Source organism: Plectropomus leopardus, chromosome 14 (assembly GCF_008729295.1).
Source record: "Plectropomus leopardus isolate mb chromosome 14, YSFRI_Pleo_2.0, whole genome shotgun sequence".
Lineage (NCBI taxonomy): Eukaryota > Metazoa > Chordata > Actinopteri > Perciformes > Serranidae > Plectropomus > Plectropomus leopardus.
Genome location: NC_056476.1, coordinates 22,496,303 through 22,518,913, shown reverse-complemented (window position 1 = coordinate 22,518,913; position 22,611 = coordinate 22,496,303). Strand labels below are relative to the sequence as shown.

At 38.8% G+C, this 22,611-nt stretch overlaps 3 protein-coding genes across 4 annotated transcripts; all 3 read left to right on the top strand.

Moving 5' to 3' along the window:
- The first annotated feature begins 365 nt into the window (after nt 1-365).
- On the top strand, nt 366-10,519 carry pabpc4 (poly(A) binding protein, cytoplasmic 4 (inducible form)). The gene is made up of 15 exons (XM_042500397.1): nt 366-1,023; nt 3,765-3,958; nt 5,520-5,635; nt 6,659-6,798; nt 6,894-6,988; nt 7,066-7,203; nt 7,313-7,408; nt 7,546-7,815; nt 8,285-8,375; nt 9,070-9,165; nt 9,302-9,432; nt 9,527-9,617; nt 9,703-9,833; nt 9,938-10,062; nt 10,146-10,519. The coding sequence occupies exons 1-14, from the start codon at nt 828-830 to the stop codon at nt 10,037-10,039; spliced, it is 1,887 nt and encodes a 628-aa protein (XP_042356331.1). The 5' UTR covers nt 366-827; the 3' UTR covers nt 10,040-10,062; nt 10,146-10,519.
- Nucleotides 10,520-12,891: 2,372 nt separating this feature from the next.
- Nucleotides 12,892-18,509, top strand: ppie (peptidylprolyl isomerase E (cyclophilin E)). Its single transcript, XM_042501094.1, has 10 exons — nt 12,892-12,926; nt 13,323-13,421; nt 15,023-15,066; nt 16,044-16,070; nt 16,197-16,278; nt 16,358-16,461; nt 16,550-16,673; nt 16,884-17,069; nt 17,164-17,306; nt 18,306-18,509. Exons 1-10 carry the CDS (start codon nt 12,896-12,898, stop codon nt 18,372-18,374), a joined length of 909 nt encoding a protein of 302 aa, XP_042357028.1. The 5' UTR covers nt 12,892-12,895; the 3' UTR covers nt 18,375-18,509.
- A 558-nt stretch (nt 18,510-19,067) lies between these two features.
- Nucleotides 19,068-21,064, top strand: gjb10 (gap junction protein beta 10). Of its 2 annotated transcripts, none has more exons than XM_042500736.1 (2): nt 19,068-19,165; nt 19,604-21,064. In XM_042500736.1, the coding sequence occupies exon 2, from the start codon at nt 19,706-19,708 to the stop codon at nt 20,495-20,497; it is 792 nt and encodes a 263-aa protein (XP_042356670.1). In that variant the 5' UTR covers nt 19,068-19,165; nt 19,604-19,705; the 3' UTR covers nt 20,498-21,064. The 2 variants fall into 2 exon arrangements, with proteins under 2 accessions (XP_042356670.1, XP_042356671.1); XM_042500737.1 differs by having other exon boundaries at nt 19,096-19,165; nt 19,641-21,064.
- Nucleotides 21,065-22,611: the final 1,547 nt, after the last annotated feature.

Below are 22,611 nucleotides of genomic sequence, written 5' to 3'. Positions count from 1 at the left end.
AAGATCTGAATGCACGACTTTTAACACAGTATTTTCTGCAGTGCAGTATTCCTACTTTTACAAAAAGATCTCAGAAGTGAATAATTAATGAATATAGTATAAGAAAATGCGCAATATAAAATACATATACAGTATATAATTATAAACACAAAACCTGTGTACAGTATTATGGCTTCTGTAGCAGCCTTTTGTATTCCCACCCAGATGTCGCTGTGGGGAGCTGAGCTCTGTAGTTGGGACAGTACAGTGTGCTCTCTCCCTTTTACCCCGCATGCTCAGTGTTTTTTTTGTTTTTTTTTTTCCTCTCTCTCCCATGTTTGACCCTGGCCACTATTTCCTCCGCACCGCCACGCTCTATAAAGTGCCCACGCTTCTCCTCACGCAGTCTCTTTCCCCGGCCACAAAACAACCGTGAGTGTCTAACTCACCGTTCTTGAAAAACTTAAAAATAATATAAAAAATATAAAATCCACAAAATCTACATAAAAACAAGAACTGTACTACTACATAAATAAATGCAAACTATTTAAAATAAAAAAAAAAAACAGCAAAAAAAAATAATTTAAAAAAACACACGAAACGAGGCCTCGGGGCTTTCACCCGAAGTTGGCGTCTTTGAAAGGAAAAAAATACTTCAGAGGAGATTTTTACATCGTGATTTTTCAGCTTTGACATTTTCTTAACACGCTGGAGCACACAGCCAGCTGTCTCAGTAGTTAGCGGAGAAGTGGAGCGCATTTCGGACCCGGAGTACACTTCATATACCGGCATTTCTCTGGCGATTCTGAGGGAAGCCTTGCATTCATTTCTATAGTTTAGTCCGAGATATGAACACAGCGGCTACGGGGAGTTATCCGATGGCTTCTCTCTACGTTGGCGACCTGCACCCCGATATCACGGAGGCTATGCTGTACGAGAAATTCAGCCCAGCCGGACCGGTGCTCTCCATTCGGGTATGCCGTGACATGATCACCCGGCGATCCCTCGGATACGCTTATGTGAATTTCTCTCAGCCGGCTGACGGTAAGAAATAAAACACGTGAATTGTGCAGTTTGAGCATGTTGCATGAGGCTTTAAGATGCATAAAGCATGCATCCTTCAAATTATGACAATGTCACCATATGCTTTCAATGTCAATCCTACAACTGTTTGCAAAATCAGCACTGCCAGTAAATATGACATGACTGTAAAGTAATATTTTTGCAGTCTAAACCCCAAGATCCGTTTCTCAGACTCATTGGAGCACTCATTTGACCCATATAAGCATGTCCCAGTTGTTTTATACTCCTGCTAATATATTGTATATCACTTAAAGCCCTCCTTCATACACATGCAGAGTTTGACATGTGCTTTGAAGTGAGAAGAATGGTAATTTAAACCTTATCATTTGGGAATATGTGCTCCTTTTTTTTTTTTTTTACTTATTCCACCCAAAAAGTGACCCATTTCTGCTCCTATTTAAAGGGCCACTGAGTGAAACTAATTCCCATTGCCCTCTGCTGCTGTGTTCACTGAAAGCAAGAGACAGGACAGCTGAGCAATCACTCCTGCACTGCCTGCTTGACGTGTCTTATGTGTATTGTATTTGATCCCAGCTTTACTTTATAATTTGTTAAAGATTATATGAATCACATTGTTGATTTATCTGTAATATCTTAATTGAGCTACTAGTTTAACTCCTTAGAACCTTGATCGAAATCAGTTTTGTTGATGCTTTTCACAAACATTTAAACCTCTGGCACAAGAGAAAATAGGTTTGATTTCTTCTGAGAACATGGGGAGAAAGCTATGAGCAACTTGGCAACAAATGTGCTGCAAAATGAAAAAATTAGTGAAAGGTAACAAGAAATTGACTTAAAAAAGGCTGTGGAGAGATTATTTTAAAAAGGCAAAAATATATATATAAAAAAAAGCATTTAATTTATAATATAATGTAATAGAATATACATTTAAAATTACACTAAAGATTTTTTAAATTTTTATCTTTAGCACCTTTTGAAAAACTTTATTTATTTATATATTTTTGGCTTATTTTCAGGTAATTTTATTTAAAAAATTCAATAACGCTCATTGCCATCGCTCATTGCCTATTTCCTGTTTTGTAAGGAATCAAGCTAATTTGCTCAAGTTTCAAAGGGTTAATCTATTTGAACCACATGTCTGCATTCAGTTGTATTGAGGCATTGAGCAACAGTAGCAGGTGTTGTCTCCTAGTACTCATGGTTGTGGCCCTGTGATACTGTTTACATTGTGTGGACTTCTTTGCCTCTTGTATCAACGTTAAACACCTGTCACAACTTATCTGTGCTCGAGTCGGTAACCAAAAGCCAGAGTAACGACAGGTAACAACTGGCTCACCTCCAGGAAGGTGGTATGGCTCACTGGAGTAAATGTAAAAAGAGCCAGAAGTGAGAAGACACCGTTTGTTATTGGAAGTGTAGACATGGGGGGGATGGTAGCTGTTGGGTGTTTAAATGGAGTCGTAGCATGTGCCTGTGGGGCCATAGCTCGCTGTCTGTAATGAAGAATAACTGGTCAGTGCATGTGATTTCATGCGGACTAAAGCGGTAGCTGTTTGCAATCTTCACGGCCGTATGTGTTAACACTCACGAGACCCAGTGTGTTGCTCATCTGAGCATTCTTGTCGAGTGTCTCTTCCCCATCAATGGTAGAGAATGCTCTACTCACACTCCATGCCAGCACATACCTCCCAGGACCCCTCTCTAAATATAGAACGACTTTCTGAGCAGCCCAAAATTTGCCTGGCTGTAATACTTTTCAGTCCTTAACATGACAGAAATTGTTAACAAGAAATTCAACGCCTTTTTTTTACCACCTTGTTTCACTGTCATACTAAATAACATCTCTTTATATTACAGAATATTATCACGTTTTACACAGATCACTTCGGCCTTTTTGAACTAAGATTTCTGCTCTGAACCTTCCAGAAGACCACATGTTTGACAGCGGTCACACACCTTCTCTGAGCACACGGGCTGGTGAAGTACAATTGCGAGCCAAACTGCTGATGCCAGCAGACGCAAGGCAGCTCCGTTTTGTTTACCAGACACTTTTAGCTGGAAAGCCTGGCCTGTCTGTGTGTGTCTGTTACTGTGGAGTGACTGAACAAAAGGATGTTTTGGCATGTGTGCCCACATCGACATGAGAGCCTATATGAGAGTTAGAGCGATAGACGGAAGAGAGTAATGGTATAAATCGAACCTTAGAGATTAAATGGGCTCAAAGTGGACATAATGATTTTGGTAAATGAAACATATTGCATCTTAACAGCTCAGTTTAAGCCCTTTTTCGTTATCTGAGGGCCTGCTGCACTGCTACTGCAACTAGCCTAGGTGGTACGTGGCCCAGCAGCATGTGGTGAGATAGAGAAGGGGGCCATGTGCTCCCAGCTTGCCCACTGCAGCTGCCCCTCGCACTCGTGCCAGCTGCTCATCAGCCACATGGCCGACTGCAGTATCTTAACCATGTCACATGTGCCCTGTTAATGGGCTGACAGCACACTGCACAGGAGGACAAACTCTTTTCATACACTCCACTGGGAATGTTATTGTGGTTTAAATGGTGGCTGCACTATAACAACAGGTATTGGTAGAATAAGAATACCTTATGTGACAGCAACATGGCACATGTATTGACCATGATAGATAAAAGCATGATAAGTACACACCTGCACTAGTGACTGACATGTTTTCAGACTCAGGGCTTCATGTAAACATCCACCTCTCTGCCCCTCCTCCTGCAGCTGAGAGAGCCCTGGACACCATGAACTTTGACGTGGTGAAAGGGAAGCCAATCAGAATCATGTGGTCCCAAAGAGACCCCTCCCTCAGGAAGTCCGGCGTGGGCAACGTGTTCATCAAGAACCTCGACAAATCCATTGACAACAAAGCCCTGTACGACACCTTCTCTGCCTTTGGCAACATCCTCTCCTGCAAGGTACCACTGTTAAAAACACAACCGAGCGACTTTTAAACTGATGTATGAATTCTCAATTTTGGGAAAAACTGTTCCTGCTTGGAAATTTCACACATGTTGCGCTTCAGTTAGATTATACATTTGAACAATATTTCTATTCACTTGAAACTTGTAAAATCATCTCTCTTGTAAGTCTGACAAAAAGTAGTCATTTTTGCAATCTTTCAGAATTTTGGAAATACATATATTCGCTTTCTTGCAGAAGGTTAGATTAGAAGCATGATACCACTTTTGTGTCTGACAATTGAAAGTGAAGCTGCAGCCAGCAGCTGATTAGCTTAGCTTAGCATAATACTGAAACCCCTTGCCTGGCTGTGTCCAAATTTAAGATAACAAAACTTAACAAATTTAACAGTATAAAGCTAAATAATGTATAGTTTTGTTTATCTTATTGAAGTAACAACACATGTAAACAAATTTAAATTAAATTTATTTAACTCCAAAATGTCACTGTGGTTTTTCTACAAATTTAACAGACCAGAGTAAATGTGTTAAACTGCACAGAGCTGGGCTACCTGTTTCTTGTTGCTTCAGGTCTTCATGCTAAGCTAGGCTACCTGGCTACAGCTTTATATTTACAAGATAGACTTGGAAGTTCTATCGATCATCTCATAAAAGTCTGTACAGATTTTGTTATTACAATTTTGAACTATTGCTTAACAGTTAAACAACTGTGTGAAAGTGACATGATGCCTCTTTAATAGAGCACTGCAAAGCCAATGGTATATCATGGATTTTGTTGTATTATTGTAGAAAAACAGCTTTGTGCCAAAGAAAAGTTTATGATAATTCCAAGTTTTGTTTTCTTTTATGGTTTCTGAAGTGTAAATGCAAGGGCCACAAGTTAAATTAGGCCAGGAACAAACTACACAAACATGCAAACTTGTTTTAAAACTTGATTTTAAAACATTTTAAATAGTCCTTTTATCTTTGCACCTCTTGTCTGCGCTTTTGCTCTTTTTAATGGTGTTTTTTTAAATCATTTAGTAGGCATCATTTTTTTTACCTTTTATATATCTTATATCTTTCCTCTTTTATTGTAGATCTGTATCCTTTTTGTGTTTAATATTTTATTGCTCTGTAAAGCGCCTTGAATTGTGCTGTTGTATGAAATATGCTGCACAAGTAGAGCTGCCTTGCCTTGCCCTACACCAAATTCACATGACTTCAACTGTGCCACCGAAAGTAGGCCATAAAGCCGTGTTTGGCGTGATGACATTCTGTAGTCTCATATAGCCACTTGTTAGCAATCACCTTTTTTAAGACGCATAAAAGCTTCAAAGTTCAAGATTTGGGTATTTACCCGTGTATTTTATGTCGTAGAACAAAATATGGAAGTCTTTTAAGCTTATGTTAACCACAGACCTTATATCAGGCATCTAATCCAAAACCCATCAAAAAACATTGACTCTAGGATGAGGGAACTGGGAGTAATAAAATGCTAACTCATTTCTGGGTTTTAGGACTCATTCTTGCACCACTCTATGGATGCACATTAACCATATGTCTTCCTCTGTTCCAGGTGGTGTGTGATGAAAATGGCTCCAAGGGTTACGCTTTTGTCCACTTTGAGACCCAGGATGCAGCTGATCGTGCCATTGAGAAGATGAACGGCATGCTTCTGAATGACCGCAAGGTGTGAGTGTCTGATATAATCCAGGAGCTGGGGACAAAGGGGCGTTCGTTGATGATAGTGCTTTTAAAAAAAACTTTTGGAGAATATTTAACTTGAACTTTTAAATGAAACTTGTTATCATGTCATTGAAAGTCCATATGTAGAAGGCATAGTTCTTATTGCCCATATGGTAATAATGGTAATAGCTTATATGTATGAAACAGTGTTATATTTTGGGTATAAACCTGACTTGTTTATTCCACACATGTTGAGTGAACTGACTTTTCATGTCTTTTTTCAGTTGGTGAGCTTGTGTGTGAATAATCTGACTAATCAGCTCATCTCTCACTACCGCCAGTGTGAAGATAACCTCTGACCTGATAGATAACCAACTAAAAACTTTTACTTACTCTTGTCTTTCGTACCAGACGCATTTTCTGTTGCCTCATTTGTCCACTCGCTGGTCACCCGTCTTGGAGTGTTTGTACGTGTGTGTGTGTATGACCACGCTTGTGTGTTTTAGTGATGGATCGAATGCAGGAATGCAATACTGGATGGCGGAAGGGGAAAGGTCGTCATAGCAAGGTATATAAGATCATTTGGTCCTCCTCAGCTTTCCTTTGTACTGTGAGACTCTGTTCCTCCATCCCTCTCCATCCACCTCCTCATCAAGTTTCGGACGAAGAGTTAAGATGGTTGTCACTGTGATGTCTAGCATGCCAACATATCTGCCTGCCTCTGGTGATAATAACAGCAGTTGATGGTTTTTTCATGGCTTACCCCAGGAATGATGAGTCACGTGTTGAAATGTAGTTGTGAATTTGTTTTGTGGATGTTGTCACAGTTTTATTTATTTTTTTTTAATGTAAAAGAATGAACTTGCCTTTACGTATCATGCTTGCTTGGTCAGGTCCTCCTCTTCCGGATCAGAAGTGGTTTTAGATCGGATAAAGGAAGTCAAAAGAAATGGATCCTGGTTTGTTTATCTCATCTATGTTGGGTCTGTTTTACAAGAGTGTGTTTCGCTGCTTTCCCTCTTCCTTCAGGTTTGTGGGTCGTTTCAAATCTCGAAAGGAAAGGGAGGCTGAACTTGGTGCCAAAGCCAAGGAGTTTACAAACGTCTACATCAAGAACTTTGGTGACGATATGGATGACGATCGGCTGAAGGAGCTTTTTGACAAATATGGTAAAAAGGGGACTTGATTTATGAGTGTTATTCCAATCTCTTATGTAATAGTTTTGCTTTTTTACATCCACCTATATGACCTTTAACCTCTGCAGGTAAAACACTAAGCGTCAAGGTGATGACAGATCCCACCGGCAAATCCAGAGGCTTTGGATTCGTTAGTTACGAGAAACACGAGGACGCTAACAAGGTACTTTGGCCCCTTGAGGATGTAGCAAGCGAGTCTTTATTGGTCATATCCTCTGATAATAATGATTTCATCCAAAGGCGGTAGAGGACATGAATGGCACCGAACTCAATGGCAAGACTGTGTTTGTGGGCCGAGCTCAGAAGAAGATGGAGCGACAGGCAGAGCTGAAGAGGAAGTTTGAGCTGCTGAAACAAGAGAGAATCAGTCGTTATCAGGTCTGTAGAGACTGAGTCCTTAATAAATCAAAATCAGTCTTAAATTACAACCCATTAACTTCAAAGAAGCTGTCACATATGTATCGTGACTGTCTGTCTCTGGTTTCAGGGTGTAAATCTTTACATTAAGAACCTCGACGACACCATAGACGATGAGAAACTGCGTAAAGAGTTCTCTCCATTCGGGTCTATCACAAGTGCTAAGGTGAGAAGGATCAAACAGATGTTGCAATGCATCACCGCTAAAGCATTAAGTTTGCATCAGTGCAATATAAATATAGCAACAGAGATGACAAATTTGTGTGTTTTAAGTTACCCAGATGCAATCTGTCTCTATATTAGGTGATGCTAGAGGAGGGTCGCTCCAAGGGCTTCGGCTTTGTCTGCTTCTCCTCCCCAGAAGAGGCCACCAAGGCCGTGACTGAGATGAACGGACGCATTGTTGGCTCGAAACCCCTCTACGTGGCTCTCGCTCAGCGCAAAGAGGAGCGCAAAGCCCACCTCACCAACCAGTACATGCAGCGGATCGCTGGCATGAGGGCCATGCCGGCTAATGCCATCATTAATCAATTCCAGCCCACCAGTGGATACTTCATGCCAGCTGTGCCACAGGTGTGAGAATCACAGTCTGAGCAGATAGAGTGTGTTATCATGACCATAATCTGTTTTTTATATTTAAAATGGAAGGGGGTCACTCCTATTTACAGATCCACTTTACATATCCCCTTAGCTCTATGAAGCTTTTTAGCGTGTTGGGTCATTATGTTTGAAAGAGCTCTAAAAATCCATACCAGCCGAGCATAAAACTGCAGACTGGCAAAACTGATGACTTCTTGGTGAACATAGTATTTAGCAGCTTAAGAGCCAGATGTTCCCTACATGAGTTGGTGGAGACCAAAAACAGAGCTAAAAGAACAGTGGATTTTTTTTTTTGTTGGACACAACCTCAACTCTCAATGATACTTTTGTTTCCATTTCAGTAAAAATGCCACAGATTGAAAAGATAGTCTCATCAGCTGTTTCAGTAGGGTGTGACTTTAATGCCAAAAAATGATTCATTCCACTTTCTTGTACCCACTAGGCCCAGAATAGGACAACATATTATGCACCCAATCAGCTGGCCCAAATGCGACCCAACCCCAGGTGGCAGCAACAAGGCGGCAGAGGTCAAGGTGAGCATGTGACACTACACGATACTGCATCTATCTTTGACAGACTGTCAGTAACTTACTCAACTCAACTCAATGTTTTCTGTTTTTCCATTAGCAAGAGTTATGGATAGTACCTGGCACTTTTTAAAGTACCACCTCAGTCGAGGTTCCAAGCGAGTTGAGCAGATGCTTGAAGGTGGAGTTAAAAAACAGCAGACAGATTGTGATTGTAATTTTTTTTTTATTTACTTGACACAGATTTTAAAAAATGTCAGCCAGTTTTATGTGGTGTCGCTATGGCAATCAGCTGAGAATCCCGCCTACTGTGTCAGCGAACTGACCTGCCCTTGTCTACTTTACCCTGCCTCTTTTTGGCTTACCCTGACATTTTTACCCTAACCCTAATCAGTCTCACTCCTCATACCTAAACCTAGCCAGTTCAATTAATGAAGGCAATGAGCACTAGCCAGTCACAGGGAGAGTAGGGTGGGTTGTTTCTTCTCTAACTACGACATACAAAATTGCTTATGGGGTACTATCCCCAGTGGATAATGAAATAGAAAAAAAAGGACCAGGTTGAGCGTAACCATGCGGTAGAAATTAGTCACCATATACGTACTTATATTTCAGTGGACCTGTTTAAAAATATCTCCATTTTATTACGACATTTTGAATTATATCTAATTGTTTTTGTCTCTGCTTCTGTCACTCCCAGGTGGTTTCCAAGGAATCCCTAGCTCACTGCGTCAGCCAGGACCCCGTGCCAACCTCAGACACATGAGTCCTGGTGGCGGCACTCAGGGCCCAAGAGGTATGTTCACTAATAACAACTGACCAAGATCATCATCATCAACTTGTTATCTCTAGCTTTAGCATTTTACTAAACCTACATATACAGTAGACATCAAGATACTGAATTCTGCTTTGTGTTTCCTCCTCTCTGTTAGCCTCTGGCCAGGCCATGGCTCCTCGTCCCTCAATGGGAGTCCCCGGGCCCCGCACCATCCCTCCTTACAAATATGCCACGGGTGTTCGTAACCCCAACCCCCAGGTGGTGCAACCTATTGCCTTACAGCCGGTACGTGCAAATGACCAGTCACATCATCTTGTGCTCCTATCATATCAAGACCCCAGACCTATAAATAATTTTGCTTTTTTTCTTTCCTTTCCAGGCTCAGCCAGCTGTGCACGTTCAGGGCCAGGAGCCTCTCACGGCCTCCATGCTGGCTGCTGCGCCTCCTCAGGAGCAGAAACAGATGCTAGGTATGAATCCCATGTCGTAATGAATGAACTGTAATGCTTTTAAATTTTTATCAGGTTGATTTATTCTCATTTTTTTCCTGAACAGGTGAGCGTCTATTCCCACTGATTCAGTCCATGCATGCCAACCTGGCAGGAAAGATCACTGGCATGCTGCTGGAGATTGACAACTCAGAACTGCTGCACATGTTAGAGTCTCATGAATCTCTGCGCTCAAAGGTACTTTGCTACCTCTGTTTTTTTGTCGCAATTTAACACTGAAATGTCCATTATCAGTATAAAACTCATTGTCATTATTCATGTTTGTTGTTCTGTTTGTACAGGTGGAAGAAGCTGTCGCCGTGCTGCAAGCCCACCAGGCAAAGAAAGACGCCACTCAGAAAGTGGGCAGCATGGCTACCACTGCTTCTGCTGCCACATCCTGAAGACTGCGCGCTGCATTTAATTGGTATGATAATTCATAATCATTTAAGCTATTTATACATAATAAAAGTATTGTGGTAATAATGAAAAGTCACTGTGTCATTTCAGGGTGCAAAGATTAGGGAGACACACTGACTCCGAACACCTGACTCTTCTGAACAATTATGCAAAAATCACACAAAAAAAAGGAAAATGTAATTTAAAAAATATACTTGAACATTTTGAAAATATTACAGTTCATAATTTTCTAGTTCTGTAAAACTTTTAAACTGCATATCAAAAGCAATAATGCAATGAATTTTGAATGAAGGTCCTTCATTTTGTGGCAAAGGAGAGAAATCTTTTTCTAAAAGGAAAATGAGCCTTGTTCTTTTTCTTTGCTTGAAAGTTTTATGTTTGATTTGAACTGATGGACTCCTCCATCCTATCATGTTATCATGGGTGTGTGGTATTCTCAATAAAGGGATGATATATCAAGGTTATCATTGGTGTGTTACTTTAATGCTTACATAGAACCAGTCTTATTCGTTGACTGTGGCGTATCTGACACACTTACCTGCTGGTAGTGTGCAGAAAAGGCCTCAGCGGGTTGAGGGGCAGAACAGTCAGCGCACTGCAAGAGAAGCACAAACAATATCATGCTAAGGACAGATGGTTGATACATGTTGGTAACATAAGAAGGGAAAATAAAACATTTAATGATTTAACTACTCTTCCTGGGGTCTACACAAGTGAACACTGCATTATAAAATAATATGTTTAAAATTCTAAATCCAAGTCAAAAAGGAAATAAAAAACAAGTTAACAGGACAATTACAAAAAACAAACCCAAACCAAAAAACGCAATAAAAAAACAACAACAAACAAACAGCTAAAGGATAAAATAAAATAATTTATTATTTAATTTTTATTTATAATTTATTGATTTCATTTTTTCTCTTTTTTTTTTTTCTCTAAATACAGAGAGTTTTCCTTTCCTGTACCAAATGAGGAATTGTCACTGAGCCCTTGCATTAAAACCTTTTGGTTCAAATCATTGTCTTGACTTTATTGCCATGAATCTAAACAAAGTGTGGAGGACTCTCTGAACAGGAAGTCACAACAGTCTGCCTGTAACTTTTAAATCTAACTTTATAAATAACAAAAATGTATTGTGACAATAAGAAATACAGTTTTATGGGTATCATTCTCATGTTTGAGTTTTTCTTTGTTGGCCAACACATAGGATATATGCCAGCTATAACATCTAATTAAGGGCCAGATAAAGGGAGAGAAACACAGACAGCAGAAGCCCAGTATTAACATAGAAGATGACAGAAAAGAAAGTAAACTGACTTTTTCTTTCATTTCTGGTCAAACAAAATATTGCACTACAAGCCAAGGAGATTATTCACAACCTGGCCACACTACATTGTCCTTATTAATTAATTATAACTGACCCTAGCATAAATTACCCTAGCATTGGTAATTGATGAAGTAGCCAAATTTGTTACAACTCATAAACCCTTTATAAGTGTGTCAGTAGAAAGTGATGTCCCAGAAAAATGTCTGCACATTAAATGCCACGTTTAAATAGTGAAAGAAAATAAAAGGAAAGTGTATGTCACCTAAGTAGAGTAATTTCCCATCAGGGGTAAGTCTCTTTCTTTCTTTCTTTTTTTACATCAGATATTTTGACTTGTCATAGCAGGAAAAGCACGGCGTTATGAGAAACATTAACAATGGCTCTTTGTTTCCTAATAAGTCATGACAGCATGACAGTGAGACAGCATGCTCAACAGGCCTTTTTATCCCCGTATGAAAGACATTTCAACATGACATTGTAGGAAAACCATGTGTGATAATGGGACATCATTATCATCAGCTGGGCTTTCTGCTGTGACAAGTCAAAATATCTATTTAAAAAAAAATCCTTAACTGAATACTGAAACAGCAAAATGTAATTCAGCCATCACTACTTTTATTTTGTATTTTATTATTTAAAACTTTACTGACACATTCAACAATATGCATTTGATATTTGCAAAACAGAAGTTGCATCACAATATTTTGTTGTAAAATTAAACAAATTCAATTGCATAATAAATAACATGAAGAGGACATAGAGAAACATAATTAAAAAAAAAAAACAAATAAAAAAACCTTCATGGTCTGCTAAAAAGATGGAATTAAACTGAAATGCCTTAATGGTCTGAACGTTTTTGCCCATTTAAAATGGATGAGTTTTAAGTTTTCAGTTGCTGTCAAGGACATTTTAAAATAAATTTAAAAAAAAGATAAATAATAATCACATTAATGACATACTTTTGAGCAGTTTACGATTACGATCACAAATTACGAGAAGACTGATATATCTAATTTTAGTTAGTGTGACATCTTGTAAAGTTTTTGTGTTTGGTTCCTTTGTATATTAAACCAAATAGAGGTGACATGAGCACAATCCAGGAAGACATGTTCAGTCGTTCCGCCTTTACCATTTCGTAAAGTGCATCTATTGTTAACATTTGGGAGGCCCAAATACCGGCTATCAATAGCCTACCTGTAAAAACTGAAGAATGTTGTTTATGAAAACAAATGGTTAGACAAGAGAGGTATAGCAGAGATAGGTGAAGTTTAGAAGTATTTGTGAAAAATGAAAACGATAAAAAAAAGTGGCTTTTCCGCTTATCGTGGCGCTGCGGTGTCAGTCTGCTAAATGTAAAACGTTTGATATGATAATAAAATAAAGTGAAATAGGCGTGATGACGACATCCTCCGACAGGTGGCGCGAGACAACATCTGCTCACTGGGAGGCGGGCTTTATCCTCTCTGCACCAATCACAACCTGCTGAGGTCAAAGTTGAAGGGTTACATCCAATATGGCGGCTAACAAACGAGTGCTGTATGTTGGTAAGTTACATTTACTTTCCTTAAAAACACATTAAAATACATTGTTTCAGTAAACCTAGCTAACGCAGTAATGATATTACGTTACAGACAATGTTATGAGATATAACGAAACATGTATGAAGTGCACATAATATTAAAAAAATGAACTAAACCGGAAAGTTTTAGCCGGTGAAACACGAAAGCGTCACCTGAAAACAAGGCAGCTTCACTGATTTTACACTCTGTACAGTTTTCCCGACGCCGTAAGTGAAGTACGTGATGTTAAGTTGTGAAATGAACTCTAAGTAAATGACATTTAACTCAAAAACAAGCTTTAGTCTCAGGAGCTCAGGGCTCGTAAACATGCACCGTTATCCTCTCGTCTAAATACACTAATCTTATTTGTGTTTGTATCAGGCGGCCTGGCAGAGGAGGTGGATGAGAAGGTGTTACACGCAGCTTTTATTCCGTTTGGAGACATCACAGACATCCAGATACCGCTAGATTATGAAACAGGTAAGATCAGGAGTTTTCTGTTTCAGTTTTTAAAAATTCTTGTTGTTACAAACCAACAGTGATTCTATCTCTGAAACCAAGCAGCCAACGCATTTACGAAATGTGCCAAACTGAATGCATGTTCTTTGCTTTACACAATTTTACAACACACTTTGTGCAAAACTTGAAACACAACTCACTGCTCTGCACTCACTTTACAATTTAATAACACACCCATAGCAAAAAAAAGAAGAAAAATAAGGTTAACATTGTTCCCTACAGTGAATCGCTGTTTTGACAATTGCATTTCCACATTACATTTCTACATTGAAACACATAATAGGCCAAAGGTTGACGTTTTATATATTTTCATAGTTCATAGCCCTTTAACAGTCACACTAAGAAATGCCTTTGCGAAAAAGCTATACAACATTATAGACAGCAGAATATGTTAACAAAATGCATCAATTTATTAAGGAAAAACACATTTTCCCAGTATAATGCACTGTAAAAAGGGCTAAAGTCAATGTAATATAATAGAAATCTAAAAAATAAAAGTAACTTTATGCAGTAAACATATAAAATAAATGAACAAAATAAATAGATACAAATAAAATAAATCTAGTACACAAAACAGTATAAAATGGTAAAAAAAAAAAGTCTGCTATGTAATACAAATTTTAAAATAAATGTAACTTCATACAATAAACAAATAAATGCAGAAAATGAATATAAAAAATAAGCAAATGAAATAAATACAAATAATAAATCTAGTAACAAAATCTTTGTAAAATGTATGGTAGGAAAAAATAGTCAGTTGAATATAATAAAACAGAATTGAATTATAGTATAATCAAAATACTAAAATACATTGTGTAAAAGCATCTGTGTAAAATGAAATTGGGTTTTGCCAAGTTTTTAGAAAAGCAATTTGATCACAAAAAATGTCAACCATGCGGTTACAATGACTGTTAAAGGGTTAATGGATAGAGAGATGTGGATGAAGTCTTGTGGCCAGACCCACAAAGAAAAGGGGGATTTAGCCTTTTTTCCAACAAAGATGATTTTTGTTAACATTTACTGTGCATCAGGTCTATGAGAAGTGTAAGAACAGTTTGAAAAAACAAAAACAAAAACATTTCCCCTCAATTTCTGTTGCTAGTGTGTTATGTTTGGAAACGCATCCATTCTTTAACCATTTAGATCCCTGACGGTATACAAAAGCTTTATTGCAAACTGCTATTTCCTGCACACATAAAAAGGAAAAGCCACAAGTGTTTTTCATTTATACTACCAGTGTGTAATTAGTATGTCATGTGGTTAGTTGAATTGTGGCTCATGTTTACTGTATTCATGCAAAAATGCAGAGTTTTAAGATTTTTTTTTTTAAACAATTGTTTGCTTTGAAAAGAGATGTGTAATGTTTTGCTGGTTTGGTGTAAGGTTTTGTTGTTAGTGTGTAAAGTTTAGCAAAAAATAACCCAAAGTTTCAAAACAAATGCCTGAGCAATTAGGAAAAAAACTATAAGTGATGGCAAATACACTGTTTTTATTTAGCAGTATATGATGTGGGTTAAAATGAATATTAATTTGTGTCGATGTGTCTTATGCTCTACTTTCAGAAAAGCACAGAGGTTTTGCCTTTATCGAGTTTGAATTGGCAGAGGTATGTACTCAGTATAGTTCCGTAGTAATACATTCAGGGGTGTATCATCTTGATATTAAACCAATATACAATACTGTGAGTCTGTGTGAGGATCCTCATGAATCAACATTTCAAAATGATGACTTTAACCTGAATAAGGTTATATATTTGAGAGTTAAAAGTTAAGCCTAATTCAGTTTATAGCTGCATTATTGAAAGATATGTTGATGATGTACTGACCTTAACTGAGCTACAACGCCATCTTAAGTTTTAACTAACCTTTGCAACACATGGTAATCCATACCAGTGAATCTAATTTATGTGCAGCCACAAAAGAAACAAAATGCACTTAGTGTATACAATAATTTCGACGCAAAAGAAACATTATGTTTGATGTTTAAGAAGGGTGAACCCCAATTATAAATATGCATATGTTCTTGCATGGAAATATGATAGGAATTGAATAAATGAATGGTATCCTTAATACATTTTCATTGGAATCCTGTCTTGTTTAGAAAACAGTCTTTTATTCTGGTGACTGTTTCAGTGTACACTAGGGCTGGGCTATATATTAATATTATATCAGTATTGTAGTATGGTGCTAGATAATATCTTAGATTCTGGATAATGGAATATTGTAATTGTTGTCTTTTTTCTGCTTTTAAAAGCTACATTACAGTAAAATGAAGTCATTTTTTTAACTAACCAGTGTCTTTTAGCAGCTCTGTTATTTGCCTTTATCCACTCCGTCATTATATTCACATCACAGATAATTATTAATTTATCTACAATATCATTGTGTAAATATTTTGTGAAAGTTCCAGTGGTCAACCCTATAATATCAGTGCAAAATCAATATTAAGGTATTTGGTCAAAGATAATATGATACTTGATTTTCTCCATATCACCTAACCCTAGTGTAAACTGACACCTAATGGGGACTTTCATGGTAAATCTTTCTGTGCCCATAACCTTTATTTGCCCTTTGTGTTCTGTAGGATGCTGCAGCAGCTATTGATAACATGGTAGGTGGATCAAATTGCTGCACATTCATTAAAGTTTTATTCGCCTTTTCTGAGACTTAAACATTGTGAGGTGTCCACAAGGTCCAAAAAATGAGCTTCCTGTTTTCTTTTTTTCTTCTCTGCCAGAATGAGTCTGAGCTTTTTGGACGGACTATCCGGGTCAACACCGCCAAGCCCATGCGGATCAAAGAGGGGTCTTCTCGACCAGGTGATTTATTTAAACCCGTTTACAACACACTTTCCCTAGTTTAAATCCTCGGTTCTGATTTTAACTGTGCTTCTGTCAGTGTGGTCGGACGATGACTGGCTGAAGAAGTTCTCAGGAAAGACCGCAGAGGAGGCTGAGGCCGAGGCAGCGGGTGGAGAAACAACAAAAATCACAACACAGGAGGTGAGATGGCTTTCAAACTCAAGTGCTTTGTTGCCTCTGAATCTTATCTATGTTAAGATAATGAAGTAAGTATGATTTGTCTTTGCAGGAGGAGCCCCCAGCTAAAAAAGGCAGAGTTAATCCTCAGGTCTACATGGATATCAAGATTGGGAACAAGCCGGCGGGGAGACTCCGCTTCCTCCTTCGGGCTGACATTGTTCCTATGACAGTAGGTGCGTGTGCTGCAGGGCTTCCATATTTGCAAAAAAAAACAAACTGTAGCTGCGCAACGTTTAGGTTGCTTGCAAAAGGAACTGACACTAAAATTAATTCAACAGTAGTAAAACAAACCACAAGAGGTTAATTATAGCAGACCCCTTTAAATAACAAAATAATCAGCTGCCAAATAGTGACACCGGCATCTTTTCCTGTGTCACATGTAGAAAATTTCCGCTGTTTGTGCACACATGAGAAGGGCTTTGGATTTAAGGGCAGCAGCTTTCATCGCATCATCCCTCAGTTTATGTGCCAAGGAGGTGATTTCACAAACCACAACGGCACCGGCGGCAAGTCCATCTACGGTCGGAAATTTGATGACGAAAACTTTGTTCTCAAACACACTGCACCAGGTGAGGATTTTTTTTTTTTGAGTGTCTTCTCTCTGTGTGAATAACAAGCAGTTTCTGTGGCTAACTGACCGAACCTTGTCTCTGGTGCTCACAGGGCAGCTCTCTATGGCCAACTCAGGGCCAAACACTAACGGCTCTCAGTTCTTCATCACCACTGACAAAACAGACTGGCTGGACGGCAAACATGTTGTGTTTGGAGACCTGGTGGAGGGGATGGATGTGCTCCGTGCAATGGAGGTGAGGAAAAAACTGGTTTACAGTGATAACAAAAGCTTAAAGTCCCTCAGACAACAAACAACAAACAAATCCACTCTCGTTACCAAAACCTAGTTTTTACCCAATGTACTCTTATTCTATATATATATCACTACTTAGTTCTCGCTTTTGCTACATGTGAATAAAGCATATATACGTACAGCAGAAAGCAAAAACGGCAAAATCAGCAGGGCAGTTTGCTGGTTTACCAAATGCTATAATTAGAGATTGTTTACAGCATCTTGTTTTTTTTGTAGTATTTTTAACTTTTAACATGTGCACATGGTATGGGCACCCAGGAGCTAAGAACAAAGGTAGACTGTGTCCAGAATTACAAACATTATCAAAAAAATATTGGGAAAGAACAGAAAAAAATCTAAGATGTATAAATAATGAAGGTGGGATAAAAAAGTCCTACAAATTATGGCGGACAGTGCTCATAAAATTGACCTCAGGAAGATGCTAAAGAGCTGCTGCAGCAACCAAGAACACTTGCAAAAAGTTTTTCATACCAAATGTGATAACGTAAAATTTGTAACCATAATTCACACGAGACACTTCACATGTTTTTGTTGTCTGTACTGTGCATGTTGTTATTTATTGTATGTATTGTGATTTAACTATAATTTCTTCTAACCAACTGGTGAATCCAAAGGCAATAAAGGGTATTATTATTATTATTATTATTATTATTATTGGTATTATTATTCTTATTATGTTGTTGTTGTTGTTGTTGTTGTTGTTGTTATTTTTTTAGAGATGACATGAAGTTAATCTGATTTAAGTTGCAAAAATAGAGAGATAATATGTGTGATCACGCTGCTTACAAATATTTAGATTATAATTGTAAACATGTAACTCGAACATCTAGATGGAGGAGCTTTATCTTATCCTAAAATAGGTAGTTATATTAAAATAATAGCTTGTAAAAGCTTAAAGAAAGTAAATGCCGTATCCTTTAAATGTGTTTTCTCTCTGCAGGCTCAGGGAAATAAAGACGGCAAGCCGAAGCAGAAAGTCATCATCTCTGATTGTGGAGAATATGTTTGAACGAAAAAGAAGCGTGTGCTTGTCTGGAGACAGTGTTTGTCCGAGAGCATGAGTGTGTTCATGGTCTTTTGTACTTTGAACCTGCATCACCTGCCATGTAAATATTTCAGTAAACACCCTTTTTATATAAAGAAACTACAGCTTGATGTCTTTTACTTACTTAATGTCACACTGATCCACTGATTGTTGGCTGACCTCATTATAGCTGCATAACTAACATAATTACTAACTACTCTACTACATAGAAGGTAGAGGAAGATAGTAGGTAGATTTATTAGTCATTTTTTAAACAAAGTGTAAAAAACGAATTAGATTAGTCCTTGATCCTGTGCATATTTTCCTAATAATTTTGAACTTAAAAATCACAAACTCCAACGGTATGTACGGTATGTAAAAAAAAATGCAAAAATATATTAAAAAAAAGTACACTATACAAATAATGCATGCTAAAATATACCAATTTAATGGATTTCGTGTAAATAACAAAATGATCACGTGCAAGGAGCCGGTTTGACCACGTTACATAAGTTTTACAAATGTTCCCAACTCAAATAAATGAATTATATAGAAAATTAAACGTCGCCCTTTCGCCTCACCTGAACAGAGGTGTACTGAGAGCAGTGAAGCTGCCACACCTGAGCAGGTTAAGTGGGGAGAAGAAACGGCAGCAAACAGCTCCACCCCCTCCACTCCTGTCCTGTTGAGAAATTACTGAGATTCTCCGCGGAGAGGTTCATCCCAAAGCCTGTTCCTCCGCTCCGACACTGAGCCGCAACGACAGCGACTAAACTGTAAGTATTCTAAATTTATATGTACTGTAATGAACAGTACAATAACGCGAAATGTTTCGGATTTATCCGATTGGGCTGGTTTTCAGACGTGGATATTGTGGATATGCGCAAATACGCACGGAAAGTACAAACGTAAAAGAGTTTAGCGCAGTGGTTCGGAGGTAAATGGCTGATTTAGTAAGAGATATCCGACTTTTTCTCAGTACAGCGACAAATTAACACGTTTCTGCCTGTATAGTAAGGAAGTCTGTTTGGTTAATGAAAGTTTAGAGGCACTTTTAGGCACCCGTTTTGCTTTTTTTCTCACATTTCTTTCTGCCTTCGAGATATGTAAACACATGAAATTATATGCTAATGATGTGGTTCCCCCTAATTTTCAACAGCTGTTTTATCCTTCAGTTTTATCTGTGGTATGACTGTGTCTTATTTTTGGTTTAGGCTGGTTGAAACCTGAGCTCCGTCTGTACCGTTTCAGCTGGAAAGAGCTTCCTCTGTCTTCCATCAGCAGGAAGAGAAGACAGACTGTGAACAAACCTCGTCATGAACTGGGCATTCCTCCAGGGCCTCCTCAGTGGGGTGAACAAGTACTCCACAGCGTTTGGCCGAGTGTGGCTCTCTATTGTCTTCCTCTTCAGGGTCATGGTGTTTGTGGTGGCGGCGGAGAAGGTATGGGGTGATGAACAGAAAGACTTCAAGTGCAACACGGCTCAGCCGGGCTGCCACAACGTCTGCTATGACCACTTCTTCCCCGTCTCCCACGTCCGTCTTTGGGCCCTGCAGCTCATCTTTGTCACCTGCCCCTCTCTCCTGGTGGTCATGCATGTAGCCTACAGGGACGACAGGGAGCGAAAACATCGGCTTAAGTACGGCGAAAACTGCCGCCGCCTCTACCAGAACACGGGGAAGAAGCGCGGAGGCCTGTGGTGGACATATGTCCTCACTTTGGTCTTCAAAATAGCCGTAGACGCCACCTTCGTCTACCTCCTGTACCACATTTACGAGGGTTACGACTTCCCCTCGCTCATCAAATGTGAGCAGAAACCCTGTCCCAACAAGGTGGACTGCTTCATCGCTCGGCCCACCGAGAAACGCATCTTCACCATCTTCATGGTGGTCACCAGTCTTGCCTGCATCCTTCTCTCTATCTTTGAAATCCTCTACCTGGTTGGCAAACGCTGCCGTGAATGTTTCAGCTCGGTCCATAACTCTCGCCACCACATGACCAACACGCTGTCCAGCGGAAGCAACTTGATGGAGTCAAATACTCTAAAGGGGACGGGCAAATCCACCCCTGAAACACCTGCTCCTTCATACGCCGTTGCCATATCTTGAGAGATAAAGGCAAAGACTTCATTAAAAACAATGTCGTGGGAAAGGAAACATGCCTCTCCTTCCTCTGCAGGCACTTCCTTCAAAGACTTGAGAGCAGACTTTAGTGTGCTCGGACTCTGAACTACAATGGAGGTAGTTTTTTTTTGTTTGTTTGGTTTTTTTTTTTTACTTTTGTGTCCACTGTCAGAGAATATGGAATTGTGCACCAAGAGACTTATGTGTCATTGATCAGGAATGTGCTTGCTGTTGTTGGTTTGGGTCAGAGAAGTAACAGCTCTGCAGCCCTGGCAAAGAAAAATCAACTTTGTGTGATTCAGATTTAGTCTTGAAACCCACTATGAGTCACTCCAGGGTTTGGCGATGGCTTTCAAACACATGTGGTTCTCTGTGTAAAGTTTTCCCTCTGCTCAGCTCCCAACCCCAACATGCTTAACTCAAACTGGTTCAAACATTTTCTCCCTTTACTCACACGTTCACATCTTGTGAACACTCAACCCTTTGAAACATGAGCAAATGGTCCTGATTTCTTTCAAAAACAGAAGAAGAAAGCAATGAGCTACTTCATGAGAAATGACCCAAAATTAGCAAGAAAAATGTAAAAAAAATTATAAGAAATTTAACTGAAAATAAACCAAAAGAGAAAATTAAAAAACAAAAACAAACAATAAAACAGCCAAAGAAAGTGCTACAAATTGTATATTTCTTTGACTTAACTTTAAATATATAATTTCGTGTATTAACTAGTTTTCTGGGCATTCCCCCTCCTTTTTTGATATTATCTAATTTTTAGATCACTACCTTGTTATCTGGTACACATTTTTTTTGCAGTTTGCAGGACATTTTTTGCCTAGTTGCTCATTATGTTTTTTCCCAGGTTTTGGAGGGAAATCCAACCAATTTTCTCAGGTTTCAGAGGTTTAAATGCTTGTGAAATGCATCTGAATGCAGCACAAGAAAACTGACTCCAATACAGGTTTCAAAAGGTTTATTTATCAAAAGCTTTGAAAGACTCTGCTGTTGTGCGTGTTACTGTTCTGACCTTTTTTTTTTTTTTTTTTTTTTAAAGTTTTTCCTGTTTACAGGCAGTAGAGAGCAATGAAGGCAAAATGCAATGTTTGTAAACACAGTTGTTAATAATATCAGAATGTGCTAAGGTGCAGTGTGGCTGCACGTTTGTTAATAATATTTTTCATTAAAGATAATTATTTTCATGCTTTGGAAACGTGTTTTTTATGCTCTTTTTTTGTAAGATTGAGAAAAAAGTCCTTCAACAATAGTGCATTAACTAATTTAACCATAACATATACATATGTCTCAGCATAGGAAATACACTAAAAGAGGGATTTGTTGATTCTGCACAAGTTCTGTTGTTTGACAAAGCTCTTGGACTCGCTTCCGTCTTCCACTTTTTCCATGTTTCATAAAGCCCTCCCTCCCCGTCAGCGCACAAATTGCTCTGTTGCTAAGAGCAGCGCCCTCATTGTTTAGGTAGATTGGTACGTTGGTAAGGGCAGAGGAGGAGTCTCCCACCCCTCAGTTTGAATCACCCGTGCTGACGGGTGTGGCCCCACCCAGTGCAGGAATTTGTCTGTCTGTGCCGCATCTGAATGGATAATTCCAGTATTTACACTGCTGTGTGTGACGGGAGGGATGTCGTTTTCTTCTTGTAGAGCCAGTCAGATAATTTTTGAGATATCTGCTGTCACCTTAATATCACAGATTAGGATAGATTTAGTTTGAGCAATAAAGTACGACATTTAAAAAAACTCAAACAATGAAAGGATAATCTGCAGGCGCCAAAGATTTCATCGGAAACCGATCATTTCTATTTCAGGTGACGGTATATCCGATGAACTCTATTAAAAAGAGGTCTGTAGATTATCATGGTAACCAGGGCACTGTTTTCAGGAAAAGACAAGCTGCTGCTGCTGAAAAGTCATTTTTCCCCTCTGTGTTGATGTGGCAGCAGGAATGTCACAGATGGTTATCTGAATCCACAAGCAGGAAGTGGAAAACGATGTTTTTGTGAGATTTGAGGCTCAAGAGGTTTATTGTCAACCTATTAAGTAAACATTATGGATGAAATGTTCTTTCTCTGGGACCAGTGACGTTAG

What these genes read in the sequence shown, in the direction of transcription:
- ppie (XM_042501094.1), top strand. Translation starts at nt 12,896, where the DNA reads ATGGCGGCTAACAAACGAGTGCTGTATGTTG. An exon ending in ACCGCTAGATTATGAAACAG is followed by an intron (nt 13,422 to 15,022) that starts GTAAGATCAGGA and finishes CTCTACTTTCAG; the next exon opens with AAAAGCACAGAGGTTTTGCC. An exon ending in TCTCAAACACACTGCACCAG is followed by an intron (nt 17,070 to 17,163) that starts GTGAGGATTTTT and finishes TGGTGCTCACAG; the next exon opens with GGCAGCTCTCTATGGCCAAC.
- gjb10 (XM_042500736.1), top strand. Translation starts at nt 19,706, where the DNA reads ATGAACTGGGCATTCCTCCAGGGCCTCCTCAGTGGGGTGAACAAGTAC.
- pabpc4 (XM_042500397.1), top strand. Translation starts at nt 828, where the DNA reads ATGAACACAGCGGCTACGGGGAGTTATCCGATGGCTTCTCTCTACGTT. An exon ending in AGAGAATCAGTCGTTATCAG is followed by an intron (nt 7,204 to 7,312) that starts GTCTGTAGAGAC and finishes CTCTGGTTTCAG; the next exon opens with GGTGTAAATCTTTACATTAA. An exon ending in GGTCTATCACAAGTGCTAAG is followed by an intron (nt 7,409 to 7,545) that starts GTGAGAAGGATC and finishes TCTCTATATTAG; the next exon opens with GTGATGCTAGAGGAGGGTCG.